At 38.7% G+C, this 26,689-nt stretch overlaps 1 protein-coding gene across 1 annotated transcript; it reads left to right on the top strand.

Moving 5' to 3' along the window:
- Nucleotides 1-17,710: 17,710 nt before the first annotated feature.
- On the top strand, nt 17,711-20,238 carry LOC131246235 (glycosyltransferase family 92 protein RCOM_0530710). Its single transcript, XM_058246159.1, has 2 exons — nt 17,711-17,991; nt 18,393-20,238. Exons 1-2 carry the CDS (start codon nt 17,868-17,870, stop codon nt 19,997-19,999), a joined length of 1,731 nt encoding a protein of 576 aa, XP_058102142.1. The 5' UTR covers nt 17,711-17,867; the 3' UTR covers nt 20,000-20,238.
- The last annotated feature ends 6,451 nt before the right edge of the window (nt 20,239-26,689 follow it).

Here is a 26,689-nt window from a genome sequence, read left to right as displayed (position 1 = left end):
AACTTAGGAAAGTTTCAAATGTAGGCATTTTCCTACCCACTTTTTCATATCAGCTCATTTGAGTTTTGGATCTACTTCAACTTTTGTCTCATTTTAAACATGAGTGAGTTAAACAAATGAACATGGTAGATTTCTCACAAATATCAAGGTAGTCCTCACCTAGCTTCTGACTACAGGAGGAAAGGTAGTCCTCACCTAGCTTCTGATTACAGGAGCTTTATGCAGTAGTGTCAAGGTAATCCACAACTATTTAGACACTACCAAAAAAACGACCAAAGGCTACGGACTACAATAGTTTTTGGCTACGGATTTAGACCATAGCTAAATTACTATGGCTTAAATCTTTAACTAAAAATAATTAAACCATAGCTAAAAGCTACCACCACCACTCATACCTACAACCTGAGATGGCCCCATAAGGGATTCTACGATACACATTAAAATATGTGTGCTCCATCTAATACATCTATTCATTTTGAAAGAACATTTTTGGGCAAGAGCCAAAAAAAGGAAGTATTTCGAAGGCTCAAGTGGACCACACTTTAAGAAACAGTAGAGATTAAATACTTACCATTGATTGATGGTGTGGTTTAAGTTGACATTCGAATTTCCTATATTTTGGGGTCAATCCCTATAAAAAATTTTAAAAATTAATGGACAGAGTGGATATATGAAATGTATCATGATGGATCCCACAAAGTCGCCCTTGAGAGGGTCGTTCGTCCATGACCGTCAAAACTGTATGCAGTAAACAGCTACGGTCCATGGCTTTTAACTACAGATTAAAACCGTAGCCAAGCCATAGCAAGTCAAAATGCAGAAACTCTTACCGCACTGACCTTTTTCTTTTCGCCCCTTGCACGAAATCTTTCATCTCCCTCCACTCCAAACCCATTCCGCATCCATCTCACGAAACCTTTCATTTCCCTCCACTCCAAACCCATTCCGCGTCCATCTCTCTCTCTCTCTCTCTCTCTCTCTCTCTCAACCTTTCATTTTCCTCCACTCCAAACCCATTCAGTGTCCATCTCTCTCTCTCTCTCTCTCTCTCTCTCTCTCTCTCTCTCTCTCTCTCTCGATCTCCCGATCTCCCGCGCCCCTTTTCACTTTCTCGATCTCCCCTCTCACAAACCCCTCTTCTCTTCCTAACCATCCCCTCTCTCTTGATCTCACGAAGACTTCCGTCTCTGACACCATAATCCGCCTCCATTTTAGGTATGCAAGAATGATTTTCTTCTTCTTCTTCTTCTTCTTCTTCTTCTTCTTCTTCTTCTTTTTTCTCTTTTGAATATTCATATTGCTGTCTTTTTTTCCTTTTCTTTTTTCTTTTTTTTTTTTGGAATTGGATTGGGTTTTTTTATATATTTTATTTTAGGTTTTTTTTTCTCTTATGAATGATATAGATGTTTTAATATGCCAAAATAACAATCTACTCAAGGATTTGAATGGCATGGATGTTGATGAGGCAGAGTAATGATCCTCATGTGTATAAGGAACCTGATTATAGGTAATATTGAGAAGAACATTCTTCTTAACTCAGTAGTAATTCTCCATAAATTGATTTTGATTAGTTATCTTCCCTGGACTTGTGTACAATACCTGAAGCAGGAATGTAAAGTTGAGGGTAATGCCTACTAAGGTGTTTCCTTGCTGATTTCTATTTGCAATCACATACTCACTTTCCCCGTTATGTTCATGTTATATCTACAACGTTCATCCATTTTTATTTTTTATTTTTAAAATTTTTCATATGAATACGGGGTATGAACCCAAAATGGAAATCTGATCCAAATCATGTGTGGACCACACGACAGGAAAGAGTGGTAACTGAATGCCCACCATTAAAAAGTAAAATCCTCTTTAGGGCTAGAAAAAGGGGTGTGGCTTCCGTTGATCCCCTGACTGATATAGCTTACATTAATGCTGTCCATCCAACTATAGTGTTTGGTTTTGAGATGGTTGGGCGTTTGTGGTAATGTTTCGCCTTTTGGCACTTCTTCAATAAAAGTGCATTTACCTTTTAAAAAAAATCTATGATCTTTTGGTGGGTTGTTCAAAAGCTAGAGCTAAGGGGGCTATCGATGGTGTTGGCATTCAGTGCTTAGGATTCAATTGCATATGGAGAATTAGTGCAATGAGCTTCTTCTTCTTTTTTTCCTAGAGGAAATTTTTTGGCTTTAAATCCATGGATTTGTGGAGTTGGGAATTTGCCAAATCTATGAAGAGATTCTTATTTGGGGTTGGGGTTTGGATCTTAAATTGGTTCTTTTTCCATGTCATTTTGTTGTATGGACATGCAGTCCTTTCCAATCCGAAGTCTCAATTATTTGGCAAATTCTTCCTTATGGTATAATGTGGGGGCTATGGAGAGAAATTCTAGAATCCTTGAGGGAAAGACTTTATTGATTGGCTCTGTAATTCAATTGATTTCCTCAATGATCAAAAGTTAGAGCTTAGAAGGTGTTTGGTTGATTTGCCAAATAATACCTTCTTTGGAGAAACAAACTCCATAGTTTGTGGTGGGGAATTTTTTGCCAAATCCAAATCCATGGGGAGTGTCTTAAATGGGGTTGGGGCTGCCTTCATGGGTTGTAAGCTGTTTTGGGGTCTTAAATCCAAATCCATGGGGAATTTTTTGCTGAATATTTCAATTGACTTAATAAGATGGTTATATCCTACAAATTATTTCATGTTTTAAATGTATGGTGATGAGATGCAAGCTTGCCAAAGTACTGCCAGATGCAAAACCTCATAGGTCAAATCATCTGACTTCTTAATGCAACACATGTGTCCGGAGAAATTGGTTTTTCTATTGATAAATACATGTATGTGGTTCACGAATATGGAGGGGAATATAGTTAGAAGAATCTGGCTTCTTAAAGCAGTCACACCAAAGATTTTCTCCAAGGCTAATGGTATTTTACATTAAGAAGCAATTTGATAATTCTAATGGAAACCAAAATCACTGGGTTGCCACATCTTTGAGAGCTCAATGACCCAAAGGTATTATTGTAGCCATTGAGTTGGCCTTTTTAGTAGTTAATGTTATTTTTTACGTAAATGTTCATTGGATAACATTTGTTGATTTAATTTTTACTTTCTGTAAAGTAATTGAGTTTTTTTCCCCCTTTTTTTCTTTTTCTTTCTTTCTTACTTTTTTAAGTGTAAATACTTTTTGATCCTTTAGTGTGGTAATATAGAATTTTTCAAAGGATTTGATGCATCTTTGTTTTCTTTATACTGCATTTGACTTATTAATTTGAGTTTCTGTAAAATGTAAAAAGAAAGAGCATTAATCATACAAATTCTTTAGTCTTGCAAAATTGATGAGGAGTCAAGCATTGTAAAACCTGATGTCATACCAAGATGCCTGTTTTGAGAGTTGACAGTGAGCAGCTTGAGTGTTCTCAATAGCCATTACCTGACAACAACTTCGGAACTATTTTCTTAGCTTTGCCTCCTAGCTTCATTGAACTATTGACTGGCTATTTGAATGAACATGAGAACAATGGTAAGATATGCAAACTATATTTACTAGTTTCTTTAGTATGACATTCTCTCTGTTTGTGTAGTTTTAAAATTTTGAACTCTTTTAGTTGCAGAGATGTATATCAGATTCTTCTTTTCATGGTATGTGAATTTCTTCCATTACTAGTTCTCTGCTTCTAATTTGAAGGTTGTGCCAAGATCGACTTGATTCTTTGTACAGGGCATCAAGATGGTGAGATCCTTTTGTTGTATGGATTGGATCATACATATGTGCCATATTGTCACATGTTTTGGTGTGAACATGACCTGACTGTGCTCGTTTGTGGGCTTAGTAAAGCTCTTCTTCACTATTTTCTTCAAAAAGGCAAAAAAAAAAAAAAGAAAAAAAAAAAGAGCTCTTCCCCATAATATATATGGGCTCCATTAATCAACTCCCAGTAAGTAGCATGGAAGTCACTGTCCTCCCATATTGTAATTAACCTATCCAATAGGATTGCTCTATCATGAAATTAAACATTTGTGTAACATCTATGTAGACTCTGCTTTCTATATAAACTGTAACAAAATCTGAACCAAAGCAAGAAAACAACCTTCTCTCTCTCTCACATCTTTTACATACTTGTACAACAAGAGTATCAAATAGTTTATACGTTTGAGGGAGGTCATTTAAATACTGAGGAGTTTTTTTGCTATGGTCCCTTCCTATGAACACTGCTGATATTCAAATAAAGCTAAAGAGATTGGAGCAGTTCTATGGAACAAATTTTTATAGTGGCAACAAAATGAGGTGTGTTTGCTGGCATAGTTAAAATTGGCTCTCAAAATCCGCATTGTGTGTTTTAAGGGCCTGTTTGGTTTATCCATGGCTTTATACATTTTCTTAAACTTTGTATTCCAGTTTCTAAGGGCCTGTTTGGTTGCCACTTAAAGATGTGTTTATCTCATTTTATTCAATCGTGATTATGTATTAGAGATCTTATTCAATTGTAATTATGTATTAGAGATCAATTCTTTTGGTAGGGATTAAAAATAAAACCAGCAACTTATAATTGTGGTCTCTAATACGTAATTAAAAATAAAACCACAATCATGTAAATGGTCTTTGGACTTGCTCCAATGGCTAATGTTGTAGCTTCTTTCGATTGTTTCCAATTTGTGTTCTTCTATGAAAAGTTGGCATTTCTATGCCCTATAGCCTATGGACCTTTAAATCCTATGGTTAAGGAATTCCACTCCCACTATGGAATATTACATGGAACTTTGTTGATAATTTTTACATCTTGTATCAGTTTCAGGTGTCAACCTTGTTAACCTTAAATCAGAGGCCTAGATCTTCCATTTGTTTAGTCATGGGCCTAGCATAGATCTTGCCTACTTTGATCTCATTGGAAGTAAGTCATAGTTCAAGGCCTTCCTCAAGATCCTAAACATTGGTTCAACCTTTGATGATCTAGGACTGACCCACATCCTTAGATAGCCTGGTGCAGTTGCTCCATGGAAAAGATAGATGGCAAAGGACTTGTTCCTAGGTAGAACTATGGTCCCCTGCCTTGGCTTGGCAATGGGTCTGGTTCATGTTCATGCTAACTGGCAATGGCTTGGCTTGGCTTTGGTGTAGATTCCGTGTGCTAACAAGGAAGCCCATGTCTTGGTTACAGTCTGCCCATGTCTAGTATCATTGGTAGTCAAGTGGTCTGGGATCTGGCATTTAAAAGAGATCTTGCAGATGATGAATTTGATGAAATGCACTAACAGTCTATATTCAATGGAGAAAAAGATTTGGTAGTTAAGATCTTCTAATTAGGGAGATTTTAAAAATAAAAAAAATAAAAAAAATTAAAATTTCATCCATGATGGCAGGCATCAGATCAATGGCATGGATGAACTAGTAATGAGCCCTAAATTTACAGATTAGGAACCAAACAGGGAAGTTTCATGTTGGTGACAAACATGGAACTCGGCACTTAAAAAATGATATTTAAAATCCTGCCAAAGTATAATTATATTAATAAATAAAAATTTACTAAAATACCTTTAAAATAGTAAGGCCCTGTTTGGTAGAAACCTAAAAATGAGCTCATCTCATGTTAGTGCTGATTGATATGTTGGGTATTATATCAGTTTTCCTCCAACTTTTTAATAAACTCAGATGTTTGTGGTGTATTGTCTTACAATGTCTACAAAATGCAGGTTAATCTGTCTACTGGTTAAATGATGGATTTGATACCTTGATGCTTACCAAACGCAGCCAATAGGCACAATCAATGGAAGGGACTGTTTGGTAGGTTGGATTGGGAAGGAAACTTCCCAACTTCCATCACAAACCCTTAGCCCATGGGTAAGGTTGGCATGTGCTTTCACCTATGCCTGGTGTTTACTATCCCCCATACAGAATGGGATTCATCCTATGCCTGGTAACTCCTTATCTCCATTCTTGACATTTTGTGGGTTTTAATAGGGAAAGCATGAACATACCCCGATATTCCAATAGATGAGCAATCCCAATCATGATCCCTTGTTCTTAGAAATGGCCATTTTATACATGCAATCTTGAAATTACAAAAAGAAAAAAAAAATGATGATCCCCCCAAATTTTGATTCTACAGTTTTGCTAGAGTTTTACAGACCTTGGTGTGCAAGAAACTAGCACCAATCTTAATTAAAGTTGCAGTCTCATTTAAATCTAATGAGGACGTGATCATTACAAAATGCTCCTCTGATTAAGGTAGCCACTTTCACCCACCATACATATTTCTGGGTGGTATTACCTCCTCTGATTAATGAACGCCATACAATTTTTTTTTGCAATACATTACCAATACCAGCACAATTCAAATTTATCATATTGCCCCATGGGTGTGTCACAATGCATTCTTACAATACATTCTGCTATTTTGAGCCTTGGTTGCAATATGTGAACTGACGTTAACTGTAATACTGAGACTCTTAGTTGCACTATCCTTCTAAACATGTGTTACTCCCACTTAAATCAATAATTCTGCTATTTTAAGCCTTGGTTGCAATATGTGAATGGAAAAATCACTTTATTTTTGGCCCAAGGGAGACATTTCTCATTTTCTTGTTGTCTTGCAAACTAAATTAGTCGTGCACAATATGTGAATGTGGGTGTGATATTTGCAGATTGAGTTTAGGATGGTAGAGACCATTTAAATTTCAGTTTCTGCCATTCTGCAACAGGAAGCCTAAGAGGAGAGATTCATCTTGTGGTTTGCAATTCTAATTTCTGCCTGATAATCCATACTTAGCGAGACTTCTTTATGGTTTATTAAATCTAAACTGTCTGCTTTATTATGTTGCTCGATTGCTTGCTGAATTGAAATTCTAATTCCTTGTGGTAAATGGTAATTTCCCAAGAGATCTGTCAATATTGGGAGTATTTTTAATGTTTCTTTGGTAAATGGTAAATGGTAATTTCCCAAGAGATCTGTCAATATTGGGAGTATTTTTAATGTTTCCTTGGTAAATGGTAAATGGTAAACTCCCAAGAGATCTAAACAGTCTACTAACATTCCAGAAGAACCGATCAAATAGATAGATGAAAGAAAGGAACCCACAGCTTCCGCCCAAGTGCAGACTTTGCATTCTATTTAGTGTATTCCAATGCTATTTTTATTTCCAATATCTGTGTCAATGTGCATATGGGTGTGTTGGTATGTGGCTACAAGTATCTAATGCTTTGACAATGGTTTGAGAGAAATAAAACTGAAAGTGCTTTGCAAGGTGTCTTGTAGCATATCATTGAGTTGAAAATTCATATGATTTTTACAATGTATGTGTACTGGGTGATTTTAAACTGAAATGTACACATAGATCACACCCTTATCGACATATCTGTGGATCGAAATTCTTTACCTATCCAAAGATTGTGCATTCGATGGTGTACATTAATATTTGTTTAAGTCAATGTGTGTAGCATGTAGATTTTCTAAGTATGGAGCGTCATATGCACCCTGAGTATCATATATCTCCTCACAACTGAAATAGAGAAATGATCCACTACTACCAAAGCAGAATAACTTATATTACCCTTAGGTGCATTGGGTCACAATTCATCGATCTAAGCTGTTCATTTGATCAATCATAGATTCAATGAGCTACTATGCAAAAATCACAATTGCGAACCTTGCTGGGAACAAAACTCTAGTTCTGCTTATGCCTGCATTTAATGTCAACGTCATCAATGGAGGATCACAATTTTGCGAACCTTGCTGGGAACAAAACTCGGTATGCATCTTCTTCTTCTTTTCTTTTTTCCTTTTTCTTTTTTTTTTTTAATTTTTTTTATTTTAATACTGAAATGGTTTCACTATCAACCTGAATTTTGCATCAACCTGAATTTGGTTGGGTTGGGTTGCGTTGCATATAGAGGAAGTGTAAAGATAGGGTTGCGTTCCACACAACAATGGTAGCAGATTTTTTATACATTAAATACCATTGAAAATCCTTTTGCAGATTTTCTAAGGAATAAGGGAACAATGGAAGTTGTTGTTCCAAACTGATAGTTGTTGTTTAAATATATCTTAGTGCTGTTGTTGCATAGAACAATTGTAGCAGATTTTTGAAGTGTGTGGAACAGTTGTTGGGGTATGAAGGGTTTAGTTGAACAGTTAGTAAAGGGTTTTGTAGATTTTCAAAGAGATTTGAATTCAGCTTTGTTCTTTTGTTCTTTTTTCTTGAATTTGAGGTTGGGAGTTTGGAATTTTAGGTCCTCAGGGAGAGCGATGGATTTCGATGTGATCGTTAGTCTTTCTTCATGAACTGGAAGTGGGTATTTGAAATTATAATTTTCTTTTTTTCCAATAGAGATTTGAATTTTAGATGTGTTGCTCTTTACATGTAAATCTGATTTTCTTCTAACATCTTTCTAGCTATAGATAGGGTGTTAAGAAGCCTCAAATCATGGAAAATTCTGTCACAATCTTGTTAAATGCAGGTCCTGGGATGGCCATGTTCCAACTGGGTCCATTGCATTTTCAGCTCAATCTTCAAAACACACACAAACACATTTTCAGCCTCTTTGCATATAATGTCATAACATGCAATTTCTTCCATTTTGTATGATGAAATTGATTTTCAGCCATGTGCAGTAAGCTTTCGAATCAAAGCGAAGCTGAGAATATATAGGGTGTTAGTTCATGGCAAATTGATAACCAGTAGAGGACATGCATGGAGTTTTCGTTTGCAATTGTTGAGAAGCTATTTGGCTGCGAGAAGGCATTAGATCTGGTTGCTAATGAGAACTTTAAGTAGGCATATAACTACTATGTGAATGGAAATGAATGATTGCATATGATCGAATGATGAATGATTTTGTTTAATTGAATGAATGAATTATTTTGTTTGATTGAATGAATGAATGATTTAGCCATGAAGTATTTATTTATTTTAGCTTAAATGAGTTATCAGGGTGTACTATAATGGTGAGAGCTGCTATTATATCTGATTTTTTTTATATTAAAATAGGCATTAGCTACGAATATTGACCGTAGCCCTTTAAGTGAAAACCGTAGCTCTTGCTAATTTTAGCCTTTTTCTACGGTTCTCATGCTACTTTTAGCTACAGATATAATCTATACTTGTATATAATTTAGATATACGTAAAACATTGCTACGGATTCAACTTGAGGTGTTGAATTAATAAATAAATCAAAATAAATCATAAATCTCAATAGCATTAGTATTGAAAATTTGATTCAAACTTAGTTTGTAGGACAACCTTACACCAAAAACAAAGTTTTAAGTAGGACAAGCTGATTTCATGAACATTTGTAAGGATCAAGACTTTGAACCAAGTAAGAGATAATAAACCTATCTATTACAACCACAAGTGCAAAAATAAAGAGTTACAACGATTCACCACAGATACAAAAATTAAACATTCATCATAACACCAGGAGTTATAGTGGTTCGGTGTGTACACTAACTATTCTTAAAAAGCCATACCTACTCCACTCCCAATAATCACAACCTATGTGGTATTGGCGTTAACTAAAAAATAAAGTTTTCACAGGTTCACCTTAAAACCCTATACAGTTGTGATTTTTAGAAGGGCTATCAGAAATAAAAATCTCACACTGAGATTTTGTAGCTATCTCAGTCAAAACCAATACATGAGATTTTCTAGATATCTCAAAGGAACCAAAATACAATGAAATAGAATGGTACTTATCTTCTCTTTGAAGACGTTTTTAATGTAGCCTGTAGAACAGCTTCACTTGAAGTAGAATGTTCAATGTCCAGTAACACAAACAAGGGTTCTAGGTTTTATATTAATTTTAAATTAATTCAAAGCAAGGGCTACTTGTTTGAATTCCTCAGATCTCAAAAGAAGAGTGATTACTTTCTTTAAAACATAAGATTTATGAAAAGAGATCAATGAATTAAAATAAAAAAGCTATATAAATAAAATATTAAAATACCATGTAATAACTCGAAGATAGTGGGGACTTCTCTCTCTCTCTTGGTGAAAGATTTTCTTAACTTGAATGAATAATTTCAGAATGAGAGAAGGCCTCTATTTATAGTTAGAAATGTTGTTGCTTCGCATCGTCTAAGGTCTCTTCGACTCGTCTAAGATCTAATAAAATTTTAAAATTTGGGCGTGATCAGATAAAACTGTTCTTTGACTAGTCGAAGGCCTTGCTCGACTGGTCAAGGGTGCCAAAAAATAGTTGCTGGACTTCGACTCGAGCAACCCTCAACTAGTCGAGCAGTCTACTCGACTGGTCGAGAAACCACTAGAAATATCCATTTTTTTGATTTCAAACTTGGACTGGTCGAAGATTATCTTAGACTGGTTAAGCCACAACTTAGACTAGTCGAACTAAGGTCTAGACTAGTCGAAGTAAAGCCTAACTAAAGTATAAAAACCTATATAATTTTGTCTTTTAAAAGCACCTAAATCTAAAGTCTTTTTAAGGTATATTATACTTAAGAAGACTGGACATTGAAGTGGAAAGCTTGAGTCTTCTTATTGATTCTTCAATAAAACAAACTTGATCTTCTACTTGAAGTGTGGTGGAGCTTGATCTTCTATTAGAAGAGTAAAACTATAACGCCCTGAAATTTGGGGGTCGAGCATAACTCAGCTCCCGAGTTCCAAAACATCACTTATGCAACATATTTAATGATGGATGTATGTTGTCTGTATTAGTGCATAAAACATGGAATAGATTAAGCCAAAGTGCAGATATAATTCAGGGATAAGTGAAGAAAGCAAGTGGAAGACTTAAAGAAATATATGTGTGTACATGTACAAATCCCTGAAATACATATACATACCAGGTCGTAATGTAAGTGTTGCTATCAAAATTACAAGTATCAAATTACATCATTTAATTCCCAAAAGAAATCCCAGCATCCCTCGCATCAGAACAAGGCTCACTAGAACCCGTCTGAAAACTGCATGAAAGAGAAAGCAACCTCATCATCCTCGATCTCCCGCTCTGCCTTAGAGGTCTCATCAACATCTGCAGCTAAGACAGAGTCTGGTGGGTGTTTAACACTGCCCCAGAAAGTGGGAGTGAGTGATCAACTCAGTGGAACAATAAAGCAAAGGTTAACATATTATCAGTTCAATCAAGTAGTAATGATAAGGCAGAACAATTAAACAGGTCCTAAGTACTCTTGTTAGTGCAAGGATGTATGCAGAATGATGCGTGCCCTCGCGCGTACACCCTCAGCGTCTTCATCTTACGTTACGCATGACATCGCCTCAAAGTGCGTCACATCTACAAAGCACATGCAAATGCGGTGCATGAACATGATTACCAAGTTGTTATTAGTCCTTTTCATACAGCAAGATTGGGAAGCTAAGATACCTACCTCAATCACCATCCAAACAGTGATCCATTCTAGGGTCGTCAGTCCTAGGCATCTCATACGATCATATGGTTTTAGGTCGTTGCAAAGGGCTCATCACCAATCAATGCACGCCTATCATACCATCGTTACTACACTAAGGCTCGTCACCTCAATGCGGTATCCAGGTATGCTCGAGGTCACTACAAAGGGCTCGTCACCAATCAATGTAGGCCGACAGCAAGAATATAGTGTCCCATACCACCATAATCAGCTCACGAGTTTGGTTGCTCACTGGTCACTATGGGGAGGCTCGTCACCCCAGCGTAGGCCAACAGCTCGACCACGGTGTTCCATACCACCATGTCCGGCTCATGAGTCTTAGCGGATCAAGGTACCATGGTTAACAGGATTTCATTGGTAAGTTCAGTACCCTAGATTCAAGCAGTAGCATCCATACATGGTAAACATACATCGGACAATCAGGTTATTTGACGAACTCGACTAGCACGAGCGCACGTTGGGCTAAACGACATAGAGTACGCAAACACTCCGCGTGGCCAAACCATTGCCGACAACTCTAATACGACTCGGGTTCGTCTAATCACGTCCTACGTGGTGAAAGCAATCTCAGCCACGAACTTAAGGCCGATTACCGATTTCCTGGACTATTCATAGTCCCAAACACATTACACTACAATAGATATTCGTATTGAATGTAGAACAGTAATGGAATAACAACTTCAACCATGTAGCATATGAGTACTTGAAGAATATCAATTTAACATGAATGAAAGCATAAGTAATGCTTGAACTTAAACAACAAGGAATGTAACTTGCATGAAGGAAATCATACACACTAGTGGGAGAGTTGAGAATCGCTTCTCAACGCCCATACTAGGTTGATATATCACACTTTAGATCATTCAGACATTTCTACAAACATCTAGAATACATAATACAACATACATGACATATGTTGAAATACACGCATTTGGACAATTCCTTTTGCCAAGGAGTTGTCACACATACATCTAGCATAAATACACAACAAATAATCATGGCAAACACAGGTTCATATTTTATACGTATACGGTACTTTATACATACACATAGAATACACAAATCTCAATATAACACATGCATGTCAGGAACGCAAAATAAACATAACATTTGGTATGTGAAATCTCATCCATAGCAAGAATAAACCATTCACTGGCATTGAAAGCCTTGAAAACCATAACCTATATGATTAAAGTCCACACCTTAATCCAGAAAAGAACACCGAACTGATTTCAGATGATTTGTCTTCGTCAACAGCGAAAAGATAACCTAAAGCAAGAATAGAAATGAGCTACAACAACACAAAGACTAATCTAAGTTCTAACACAGATTAGCGTTAGGTTAACTTACCCAAGGACGAACTCAGAATCGCCAGAATAACGATTCAAAAGTGAAGGTTCAAGGATCAAGAAGAACAGGAAAGAATCTAAGATGATTCACCAACTTCTCTCTCACTTTCTCTCTTTTTTCCTCTCTTTCTTAGCTAGGGTTAGGAAATTCGTATAGAAAAGAGAGCTAAGGTTTTAAGGTCTATAAATAGGCCTAACATTGATGAAAATAACCCCAGGGCCAAGGTATACTTAGGGTATAACCAAAACCGGCCTCTCACGATCAAATGGAGCACTTCCGGTGGGCCTATTACCACGAAAGGTCGGACTTAAGCTCACTGACCATGGATCTAGGTCAAGCTGAGTTTTCGTACCGATCGGATTTCAGATCAGTCGTGGCGGACCACACTCAAATCAACGGTCACCGAAACTCGATCAGGTCTACAAGCACAAGAACATGCCTGGGCCACCTTTCCTGATCAGAGGGTGAAATTGGGTCAGAATCCAACGGTCAGATAGCTTAAAATCGTCGCGCAAGCGACACGACTCAGATTTCATAAAATCTTATTAAATTTCCAACCATTCTCACACTCTTCACTTCGGACTCAATCAAATCAACCCAGAACATCATCTGAACTTGATTTTTGAGGTGATAGCCAAGTCCAACCAGGTGACCAACACAGCCTAAGATCATCGCTATCGGACTTACGACGCGTGGTCTAAGTCCGATCCAGAACTTCCAAAAATTTCCAAGAACAACTGGATTTAGCGATAGATCCCAGATTTCAGAGTAACATAGCGCTAACCATTCTACAGGTTTTGAGTCATGCAGATCCAATTTAAAGTGATTAATGCAAATTTCACAAGCAATCGAGTATAGCGCTAATTACCCCAAAAACAACTTCTAAGGAAAATAGAGGTGGTACTCAGGTCTTGACACAAAATTTTCGGGGTCATTACAAAAACTTGAACTCATTTTTAGCTTGAACTTTGCAACTTCATGACTTATACTTAAGCTTGCACTTTCTATCTTCTTTTTTTAAGGTGAACTTCCCATCTTGATTCACTTGAAGATTCACTTGAAGGTGAACTTTCCATCTCATAAGTTGCTTTTGTCTCATTGAAATTTGACAAACAAGATTATGCCTGGCACTTACATAGGGAAATTCTAAAGTTATAACCTCCTCAGTCTGCTATAATGTTTCTATGCCATCCATATCGTCAATAAGGTCATTCCTTCTCGTGTGAAGTGAAAATTCAAAAATATTAACATGATGCAAAACTTATTATGACCATATGAATGTTTCTAATCAAATGGCCTACTTTGAGTTTTGGATGGACGTGGATTGCCTACTGAAGCGAGGTGGTGGGCCCCACATGGTATATGTGTCATATAGCTATATACAAGTTGAACCGAGTCGAGCTTAACATAGCTCGGCTTAGCTTGGCCAATAGTTAACTCTGGCTCGGTTCAGTCCTTAAGCCTCACTGGCCAGTACGACTCGGTTCGGTTAGCAGCTCGGGCCAGTTCGAGCCGAGTTTGAGTCTGTGCGATATTTTCTCAAACACATAGAGTGCATTTTTAAATTTTCACAGGATGCAAAACATTAATAGTAATATACATGTATTTCATCAAACACTCGGCGAGCAACATCAAAATCATGATTTGAGGGCAATTTTATAATGTGAAGTTTATTTATTATTATTTATTTAGTGATTTATTTTGTATCCATTCCTTCCTCACCACTAGTCGATCTCACGAAAAATGTATGCACTTAAAATAACACTTCATTGAGTCATTTCATCAAACACTTAGCCAGTAGCATCAATATCAAAATAATTAAGTCACCCATTTAATCCGAGTCTATTGGAGTTGAGGTTCGATCCAAGAGAGTCTAGCTTGGGCAAAAAATCTCAAAAAATCAGCTCGACTTGGCTCAAACTCAGTTTTAAACCGAGTCGAATCGTGCTTTTTCAAGTTAAGTCAAGCAAGTTAACCGAGATAACTTGGTTCATGTACTGCTCATATGTACTATCTATGCCATCCATTCATTTTTCTATATTATTTTATGACAATCATCTATTTTTCCATATTATTTTATGACATGAGCCCAAAAATGAGGTAAAACCAAATCTCATATTTCATATGGACAACACCAAGGGAAAGAGTGTTGATTGAAAACTTACCGTTAAAAACTTCTTAAAGGCAACAAAAGTTTTGGAGTAAACTAATATTTGTGTTTTCTCTTCATTTGAGTGTGCATGACCTAATCAATAGATTAGATGACAAATAAACATTATACTGAGACTTAGGAAGTTTTTACCTTAGGTTTCCACTGTTTTCTGTGGTTTGGTCCACTGGAAATTTAGATCTCCTTCATTTTTGGGCTCATGCTTCATAATAATATGAAAAAACACATGAACTATTTAGATAAAATGCTACCGACCCTGTCAATAGGCAATCCTCATCCGTTTTGGATGTCTCATGTTTTTATCTCAGGTTCTAAGATGGTACAAGAAAATATGTAGACAATGGGCCATTTAACTTATCAACAGATTGGATGACAAATAAACACATTATAGTGAAACTTAGGAAGTTTTTAACCTTGGGTTTCCACTGTTTTCTGTGATTTGGTCCACTGGAAATTTAGATCTCCTTCATTTTTTGGCTTATGCTTCATAATAATATGAAAAAACACATGAACTATTTAGATACAACGCTACCGACCCTGTCAATAGGCAATCCGCGTCCGTTTTGGATGTCTCGTTTTTTTGTCTCAGGTTCTAAGATAGTACAAGAAAATACGTAGACAATGGGCCATTAACTTCCAGTCTTAAGAACTTCCTGGTGAAAGATTCGCCGGCAATCCGCGCACGTTTAGATCACACGCGAGTATGCCAAATCAGCGGCGAGCTGTGTACAGATAACACTTGATGGACAAGACCGCTTAGAAGGGGAGGGGCATTAAGAGGCTTTTTGGGAACTAAAAACAGACTTGCTGAAATACATCATGGTGTATTGCTGTACGGTAGTTCCAAGACTATAGTCGCTGGAACACATCATATCGATAGGATGAAATACGGAGACGGATTGGCTACTCCGCCTGACACCAGCCCCGTGGCTGATGGTCGGTGCTCCGTGGGCCCTACTATGATGTATTTGTTTCATCCATTCCGTTCATCCATTTTTACATATCATTTTATGGTTTAATGCAAAAAATTTATAAGGATATAAATCTCAGGCGGAACACACCACAGGAAAACAATAATGATTGGATATCCACCATTAAAATCCTCTTAAGGCCCAATGTACTATTTATTTGACATCCAATATGTTGATTGGGTCCAGATGAAGGGAAAGTATAAATATCAGCTTGATCTAAAACTTTTATGCCCTCAAAATGTTTTCAATGGTCACCGTTCATTCAACACTGTTCCTGTAATGTGTTCCACTTGAGATTTCGAGATACCTCATTTTTTCCCTCATAACATAAAATGATCTTAATGGTCACCGTTCATTCAACACTGTTCCTGTCATGTGTTCCACTTGAGATTTCGATATACCTCATTTTTTCCCTCATAACATAAAATAATCCATAAAAAGTAGATGGACAACATGGATGAAACACATACATTATGGTGGGGCCCACAAAGCACCCACCACCAGCCATTGGCTGGTGTCAGGGGGAGTAGCCAATCCGTCTCAATGAAATACAACCATGACGGTGGCTGCCAAGGATTGAAAAAATTTACACTTTTAAATCTATGGTCCACAAAGCAACGGTCAAAGAGATTTTCCATATTCATCATAATAATATTAAATATCAATGTACTAAAAAGTCTAAACGGATATTTTAATTATTAAATATGCTCCATACACGGTGAGGCCCATCTTGTAAACGGTAGGATCAACGAACATAAGCTTCGATCCAAGGGTCATAGTGCCAATGTATGATATTGCAATTCATGGCATGTATTCGAATCTGGTAATGATGTGACCCAAACTGGTATGTATTCTACCAAACTAGAGTTACATACGAAACACGGACGCGGTTCCCTGTGAAAGCCTTTTGCAGGAAGTTCCTGCGCAAGGATGCTGGGTGGGCCCACTGAAATGTATGTGAGGAATACATTCCGTCCATCCATATTTCGAAAGCATTTTACGGGACAAAACTCAAGCAGGTGATTCCCAAAGGGATGAAGTGAAAACTGAAGTGGGTCACCCTAGAGGAAAAATTGGGAAAATAAATTTCTACGGTCGAAATCTTTCTCGCCCTAAAATATAACCTGATTAAAACTTTTATAAGGTCATTCCCAGTGGATGAAGTGAAACCACCTAAAATATAACCTGATACAAAACTTTCGTAGCCGTAAGAATGCTTCAACGGTGCTCACTGAATCCCACTGTTTCCTCTCGTACGGCCCACTTAAGTGTCGGATAAACTTCTTTTTTAGTCACACGCCCTTAAATGAGCTCGTAAAACGGATGGACGGGGTAGATTTCTTAAAAACATATCGGTGGACCCCACCAAGCATCCATGCGCAGGGACTTCCTGCCGTCCATAAAACACAAGCAAAGTATAAATTCTAAGGTCCAAATATAAGTTGCACGCGTGTCTTTCTATCTCTCACGTGCCAATACAATCACTACGTGAGATCTGAACCTTTCATCATGTGCACCCCAGCATGAATACATATGTTAGCTGGAAAGAAAATCAGAATCATACTCATTAAGTGGGCCACCTATGCAGGTCCAAAGTAAATGGGTAGACAAGACTTTCACGGACAGTACACATTCAGAGTACATGTCTTGTTCGCAAGATGAGATGAATTTATGGTTGTTGATCAGGTCATCTAAGGATCTGATTCGTCCTATGAGCGGGTCAGATCTCCTGTTCATACAACATGTTTGCACGTGTGAGTGCGAGTGTATTAGCCGCATCGCTCATAATACTGTCTGGAATCTAATCCTAACCACCCCATATAAACCGACACAACCGGTCGCTTTCTCTGCCCTCACAAAATACAGAAACGCGGCTTCTGCGCATATCTCTCTCTGAGGAAAGAAAAGAAAACGGAGAGAAAACCCAGGAGAGGAAAATACATGAATTTGCAGAAAAAGGGGATTTTTCTGCAAATCCTCGCCTCTGGTAATCTCTAACAGTCATGAAGAATCGAAGGAGACGAGATGTATTACCATGGAACAGGTTCTTCTGGTGCACCGTCACCATCTGCTTATCGTGCGCACTCTTCTCCACCTTCACCCTCTCTACACTTCGCCAATATGGAGGTAAGTGTTTTTTTTTTTTTTTTTGTTAATTTCTGGGTTTTTCTTAGATTTTCTTTTCTATGAAGAAAATGGCTTTTTGAGTCAGAAATTTATATATATATATATATATATATATATATATATATATATATATATATATATTCGATTTCTTCTGTAAATGCGGTTTTTTATTTCTAATTCTTACTCGACTCTGCGGATTCTAAAAACCAAATCCCTAAAACTCTTCGGTCTTCTTTTTTAGATCTGATTTTCTAATTTCTCTACTTTTTGTTGTATTTCTGAAATTGCTTTTTGGGTTTTGTTGGAATTCTTATTTAAATCATGAGTTTCTTTATTTCTCAAAATTTTTGGTATATATATATTTTTTAATTTTCTGCTTTTTTCTTTTGCAATTCCAACAGTTTCATTTCGGCCGGTTCTTATCTCTTCGTGGCGGAATCCGTCCATGAACGCCGTTAACGGTGAATATTTCTCCAGAAAAAGGACGTTTAGTCCGCCTTCCGTCAGGATCCAAGAAACGGTGGTTTTCCCAGATCAGGTCCTTATATTCCTAAAATACCCTCCGAGCGTCCCCCTATTTACCAAGTCCGACGACCTTCAGTGCGTCTGCCTCCCGCCCGACCCCTCCCAGCCCGAGATGAAGCTGCCCCTGGTCTCGATCGACGGCCTGGATCATCCCAATCTCCAGATCGTGCGGTGCCCCCTCCCCCCACGCGGCTTCCTTGTGTCCCTGTCCTGGAAAGGGCAGCGTCACCTGCCCACCAAGCCTACCCGTAGCTGGGACTCGATCGCGTACGAAGCGCTAGTCGACGGGGATAACACGACCGTTGTATTCGTCAAGGGCCTCAATCTACGGCCAGAAAGGCTAGCCGACCCCTCCAGATACGAGTGCGTCTACGGTTGGGATTTCTCAAGCCCGAAATTCCTCTTGAGCTCAGACGCTCTCACCGTAGCTCAGGAAATAGTCCGGTGCACGACCCCATTAATTTTATTGAAACATCCTAATAAGCTAAGCGGTATTAAGGTGTCTGTTAGAGCCAAAGGCAGTAAAGGGTTGTTGTTCTCTTCATTAGCCCGGCCGGAATTGCGGCTGTTATCTGACACACACGGCGGTGGCAGCCGCCGGCAGAGGCCGCATGACATGTGTGTATGCACGATGGTGCGGAACCAGGCGCGGTTCCTCACAGAGTGGGTCATGTACCACACCCACATCGGCGTGGAACGTTGGTTCATCTACGACAACAACAGCGACGATGAGATCGATGATGTGATTGTATTGTTGGATTCATTGAATTACAATGTTAGCCGGCACATGTGGCCTTGGCTCAAGACACAGGAGGCGGGGTTTGCACATTGTGCGGTGCGGGCACGGGGATTGTGCGAGTGGGTTGGGTTCATTGATGTGGATGAGTTCTTATATTTGCCATCAAACCTCACCTTGCAAGATGTACTTAAAAACCATACGGATTTACCATGGGTGGGCGAGCTGCGGACTGCGTGCCACAGTTTTGGGCCGTCAGGGCTCAGGCAAGTGCCCGAGAAAGGTGTCATGGTGGGTTACACATGCCGCATGGTATCACCTGAGCGGCATAAGTCGATTGTGCGGCCGGAGGCTCTTAATTCTAGCCTAATCAATGTGGTCCACCATTTTCACTTGAAGGATGGATTTGAGTATGTGAACATGGAGAGGGGAGTAATGGTGATTAATCACTATAAGTATCAGGTGTGGGAGGTGTTTAAGGAGAAGTTTTACAGGCGGGTCGCAACATACGTGGCAGATTGGCAGGACGACGAGAATGTGGGGTCCAAAGATCGGGCCCCTGGGTTGGGGACGAAGGCGATAGAGCCGTCAGATTGGTCTAGCCGGTTTTGCGAGGTCACGGATACCGGGCTTAGAGATTGGGTGTTGCAGGTTTTGGTGGACAGTCGTAATGGCCTTCTTCCATGGGAACAAGTTATAGAAATACCAATAGATAGACAACAAGAAGAGGAAGAGAGAAATATATGATTGTAAGATTGTTTTACCCTTTGATTTTTTTTTTCTTTTTTTCTTTTTTCCTTGATGTTTATTGTAATTCTAGATAGATTGAGAAACCAAATTCTTTTGTAGATAGAAATGATACAATTCATAGAACATAAAAGAGTGGAGGCATGTTTGGGATTTTTTTTTTTATTTTTTTTTTCTCTTTGCTTGGAGGCATATGTTTTCTTATTTTAATTTGATTATATATCTTTCAATTTTCATTTTACCGTTTGTCCGCAAGCAATGATGTTGATGCTGGATTTTGGACCAACTGAGGAAGGTGGCATTTATTTTTACTAATTTTTAAATATGATATCATATGGATGTTGAAGAGCGTGTAAAAGAAAGACCACAGCTAAACAATTTTTCTACTTCTTTAGTCTCAGTCGAGTCAAGTCAACATGTGAAGATGGGAAGCGGATTGCCTGTGACTCGGGACACGGACATATACCTGTGCCCGGGCTGTGTGGAGCCCACCGAGATGTCCATGACAAATCCACTCCATCCCTCTGTTTTGAAAGACTATTAGGACAGAAATCTAAAAATCAGGAAACAGAAAGACTACAATAAGACGGTAATCTAAAAATCAAGCAGATACAAAACTCAAGTGGGCCACCAACAAAACAGTGGGAATGGAATCATCCAGCTGACCATGATGTTTATATGACATCCAAACTGTTCATAGGGTTATTAAATTCTTCAAGAATAATTAGCATTTTACCAGGTAATAAAATAAATGGATTGTTACAGTAAAATTCTTCACGACTTGGCATTTTACCAAATAATAAAAATAAAGGGGTTCTTACAGTAAAACTCCTCAGGAATTAGCATTTTGCCAAATAACGCCTTGCAGCATGGAAACTTTCAGGGATGTCTTTTGAGGGAGTAAATTTCTGGAATGCTATCATTTGTTGTATATAGTGAACCGGAGAAATGTGGGTCATGAGGTACGTGTATAACATCCCATCTGTCCAGCACATATACACCATCGTGATGATCACACAAACCAAAATCCAAAACCCGGCCCGTTAAAGCATTAGATAAGAGTCGCACTTGAATTTGAATGTTTTTGAGTGATGCGTCACATTTATGTTTTGGCCAACAATATCATTGGAACCACTATATTTTTAGCTTGTCTGATGATCTTAGCGAGGTGTATGTTAGGAAGGCGTATCTGTTTGATGGGTTGGATGTAGAACAACAGCACATGGGACTCTTAATTCTACACTAGCCCTAAAATAAACAGGGCTTTGACCAAATTTCACTCGTTGGAGCAAATCCCTTGCGGAGTGGATTTGATGCGGCCCGTGCTTCACAAGAGACTGTGTGGTCCTTACCGTGGGGTCCACCTTAATGAATTTATTCTATATCAACACCCTCAATTTGTTTCTCCAGATTATTTTAAAGCATGAACCCAAAAATGAAGAAGCGGGCCATACTATAGGAAACAGTGGAGATTGAACTCCCTACCATTAAAAACTTCCTAGGGCCTGCCGTAATGTTTACTTAATGTTTATTTTCCATCAAACATGATGATAAAATCTAGATGAAGGGAAAACAATAAATATCACTTGATCCAAAACCTTTGTGGCCAACTAATGGTTAATCACCATTTTTTCGTATGGTATGGTCCAAATGATGATTATATCTGCTTTATTTTTGTGCTCATGTACTAAAATGATCAGGAAAAACGGATGGACGGTGTGGATATACAAAAAAATACATCAAGGCAGGACCCACGGCAAGGGATGTACTGTCCGGGGTGAGACCGGGGCCGCACCTAATCGGATCCAAAGAGGAGGAGAGAGTGGTGTGTATGAATGTGTTAAAAAAACAGAAAGAGGGATTAATACTAATAGCGTTGCAATGTGTTCTGATAGGGCTCGTGTATATACATACACTGTACATATCTGAGGCGATCCAGACCTTCCAAATTGTTGGCCTCGTCATAGATGCTACGTTAATAAACAGTTCACACACTAACGTGACGTTGGTAATCATTTTCTTTTGCCCGTTGAATTTGGACGGATGTAAATTGTCTCATTCACAATCATTTGATGGGAACTAGTCAAACTCGCTTGGTTTTCTAGACCCACCATACTATTTAATTTTTCCACTGAAATGCATGCCACGGGGACCTACCATGCTATCTAGTGTTTCCACTGAAATGTATGCCACGTGTACGGTGGATGAATTTTAACGTAATCCATTGTATAATTCTAGAATGTGGTATGATCGATGCTCCACAACAAAATAACCCTTTTAAACGACCAACACCGGAACGTAATTAACGGGTCCACGAGTCACACGGCAGGAATCTCCCGAGGATGCAGCCTGCACATGGCTTTGCGGAGGATGGTTGAGATAGTAGAAAAATGCATATCACGTTCAGACCATGACATGATGGGCCCCACCGTGTGGTTGATAGATGGCCCTGTTATGTCCAAGTTCGGAAGATCCTAGCTGTCCAATCTCTGGCCAACCTTGCACCTCATTTGGAAAGTTTCATGTGGAATCTACCTGATGGTTGAACAGCCTGAGTTTACAGTGGGTCGCACCTGAATTACGGTACGGATGTATTACACGTGTGCCAAGTTGGCATGTGTGGCTGAGTAGAAGAGTAGCTGTGGGGCTACCAAACCTACACAGCGCATTTCAGTGGGCCCACTAATCTCATGAGCATGCCCCCCTCATAGCACCAATCAAGTTGTCCTTGTGGTCTGTCTGATTTTTGTCTGACCAAGAAAAGGAGGGACACAATCGCATACATTCGGACGTATGGAAATAAATATACTTCGGAGCTGTGTGGGGTCCACCATGATATGCAAGTGCTATCTAATTCATCCCTTAGGTGCCCCAGTTGGCTTAGATCACAAGGTAAAGCCTGATCCATAACTCTGGTGGGCCACACCAAAGGGAACATTGTGTGACATTGGAGATGGTCACACCCACCATAGAAACCTTCCAGATGGAATGTGGAGTCCACCATATATTTCATATTCCATCTAATCTATTCATCAGGTGTGTCACACAAGGATGAAAGGATATACCAAAACTCAGTTCATTCCAATGTTTAGGTGTGCCACACCGCGTGAATATTCGTATATATTTTAGGCACGGTCGTATGTTTCTCCCTTTGTAGTGTCCCACCGTAGTTTTTCATCAGGATGATTCTTGGTATCTACGGTGAAAGTGAGAAGGAGCACCAGATTCAAGGTTTGGATCAACATAAACACAACTGGTTAGGCTCATTGATTCTCCAACGTTTGGTAATTACCATACATCCGTCCGAATGTATGTGCTCATTACCAAAAACCAGATCTTACCATACATCCGTCCGATTGTAGTAATGAACAGGAAGTCGGTATTGCAGTTACAGAAAGCGAGGGGTACCACCGTGTTGCACACTTTCAGTTTTGCTTAGTTGTTCACCGGGATGCCCTACACGTTCCACACACGTATGAGATCGGGTCCACTCATTTAGTGGGTCCCATGCTGGACTGATTGCACACCAAAAGTGCACGGCCAGATCATCTTAACCATTGATCAAGAACCACATGGTTTCCTTTGAATGCCAAGTGAGGTCTAGCGAGAAGGTTTCATCGGTGCTTCGCCTCTTACAAGTAGCACCGTAGTACCTGTGAGAGATCCAAACAGCTTATTACTATAATTACACTGTGAATAGATCATCAGGTTGGGTACAAGGGTACAGAATAAGTAAAACGTTGAGAGAAATTGACCAATGGTCCGGAGTCCGCATAAGTGTGGTCCACCTGACACTTAAATCAGCCTCATTTTTCAGAAAATGTACCTGACAGGTGAACCAGCCAACGAGCGGCTTGGATCTTTCTCACGTGTTTACGTTCCATGTGTGACAGCCAATTTCCAAATGAGTCCACTTGCTCTCCCAGGCCATCTCAATTGATGAGAATTTCTGCAGCGTGTTACACGATCCCATGCAACAGAAAGCTCTGTGGGGTCCACTGTCGTGTTCGAGTGGCATCTACATCGTCCATCTGCTGCCACAGCTGATGTTAGGACGTGGCCCAATAAATCAGGCAGATTCATAACTCATATGCGCCATACACATAAGAAGCTATGGGAATGAATTGGGTGACCCCATAAATCAGGCTAATATTATGTTTACTCTTCATCCGGTTGAGAATCGTCTTATAAACGGATTGGATGGCATGTTAATATCAAGGTGGGCCCCGGAAGGTTTCAACGGTGGGCGTTTCCATCCCCACTGTATCCCGTAGCGTGGCTCACTCCAGCTTTTCCATCCCCACATGAGCCGGCGAAATTGATGGACCGAGTGGACGGTACAGTGACTTTGCAGTGGGCCCCACCGAATTTTTCTTGCACAGGCTCCTAGGAAGAGCTGCGGCAGGAAATTCGCGTTTGTATAATTGTATTGACGATGCTACATACGAAAATAAAAAATAATAATAATAATAATAATAAAAATCCATGCTTGTGGAGCCTATCACTATCCATCCATTTGCACAAAACCACTGTAGATTTTGCATACATTTACATCAATCTGAACCGTCCAAGTCATGGGCCCAATGTATATTGTGTATGATCTCTACATCATATCAATCAGCCAATTGTATCTCTGATAAATGAGAAAATAACTATTAACTTCTATTCTTCCAACATTTTCACTTCATATCTCACAGCAAGCAATCTACATGGGCCCCACTACTTTGATGGTTTGGATCACTTTATAATGCCTGCATATTAATTAAATAACTCCCGGCAATATCTCATAATGACGATCTTCCGAAGATACCTTTGGGGATTGTCCCGTCCACCAAAGGACACATCGAACCAACAGTCTAGATCACTGTGAGATGGGCCCCACTCGTATAAACTGGAAACAATACGTAAAGAGGAATTCCTAAAGTCAATATCATATTATTCCTCAGGTAAAGATGATATATGCTTGCCTTGATGCTCTTAAGGGATCTTTACCTTTCAAAAGGTAGCATTGGATAGAGATGAAGTTCCACTTCAAGTATCTCAATCTCAATAAAGAAAGACAGATTATTGCTTTGGATAAAAAGGATTATTCCACCAACACCTATCTCCTCTCCTTTTCCACTTTCCTTTACTTACCAAAGAGAAATATCAGATACTCTGGTAAGGTGCAATGGATGATAGGCAGGCAGATGGAAATTACTCTCAAATTACATGCATGGCATATACAAAATTTTAATTAAACCTTCTAAACTATGGGTCTCAGTCTAGAAGTCTCATGAACCAATAACAACGCTTATTTGATTAGCCGAGGCTACCAGATTGGTTGACATTTTATTGGACGGTTAAAAGTAAAATACCCCATGGTACTAGTTCGACAAACAAGTTCTCATAAATCAAATGTTAGGATTGTTCAGATGATCTGATTTGTTAGTGTAGTGTACCAAGAGTGGGCTCCACAATTTAACTGTGCGTGGCTAGATAATCACATGGATCGATGGCTCTTAACCATCTCATTTGTTGGGGGAGACCACGGAAGCATATATATATATATATATATATATATATATATATATATAAATCTAAGATAGTAATCCAATAGCACCAAGAAAACACAAAAAGATCACAGTGAATTTAATGTGGAAAAACCGTTGTGGGGAAAAAACTACGGCACAAAGAGACAGATATCACTATGAAAACAGAAATTACAAAGAGAAAGGGATTATCCGAACAGAACAATTTCAAATCTCACCCTTGCTACCCCCTTTGAAACCATTGGACGATTTTGAAACCTTAGAATATTTTCTCATTCCCGCTTGCACTCAAATATATAGCCTATAGAAGGATTACAAGCAAACTCGGAAACAAATCCTACAAAATCGCAATTCTACTTAAATCTGCGCTGAATAGTTTGATGGCATTGAATACACTTGGATGTCATCAAAACTTATTTTTCGATGGCATCAAAGTCATGTTGATGGCATCGAACTAACACCCAAACTGTTCAGAGACAAAATTGAAAAATCTGCTTTTCTCTGATTGCATCAAGCCATATTCGGTAGCATCAAATAGATCTTCAATGGCATCAAACAACTACCAATGGCATTGAAAAGATGTCCAGTTAGCCTAGTGACCAACTAGAGAAAAACTGAAAAATCTCAATGGGATTGAGCACTATTCAATACCATCAGAGGTGATATCGAACAGTTTGTCGATTACATCAACGGGCTCTGTAACAAACTCGATTTAAGATATCTATTATAACATGATTCACCCAACAGAATATCAACCAATAGAATATCAACCGTTAAGGTCTATTTGGTTGCTACTTAAAAATGATTTCATCTCATTTTAATTAATATGAACTATGCACATATTAGAGATAATAGTTTATATAAATTATTGATTGTATCTTTAAATTCCCTAAGGAAAAAAAAAAAAAAAACATCTCTAAAGCGTAAATACAATTAAATAAAAATAAGATGAAATTATTTTTAAGTGGTAACTAAATAGGCCCCAAACATTATTTCTAAAGTGTCCCATGGACAGCTATTTACAGTGAGCCAATTACATTGGGAGGTTCACACACACACACACACACACACACACACACACACACACACACACACACATAGGGAAAAGGTACTATGTGCTCGACCTCACGATAAGCTCCCGTGAGGTCGAGCTGTGTGG

Source organism: Magnolia sinica, chromosome 5 (assembly GCF_029962835.1).
Source record: "Magnolia sinica isolate HGM2019 chromosome 5, MsV1, whole genome shotgun sequence".
Taxonomy (NCBI): domain Eukaryota; kingdom Viridiplantae; phylum Streptophyta; class Magnoliopsida; order Magnoliales; family Magnoliaceae; genus Magnolia; species Magnolia sinica.
The sequence above is the reverse complement of the archived record's forward strand: the minus strand, read 5'-3'. Positions and strand labels throughout refer to the sequence as shown.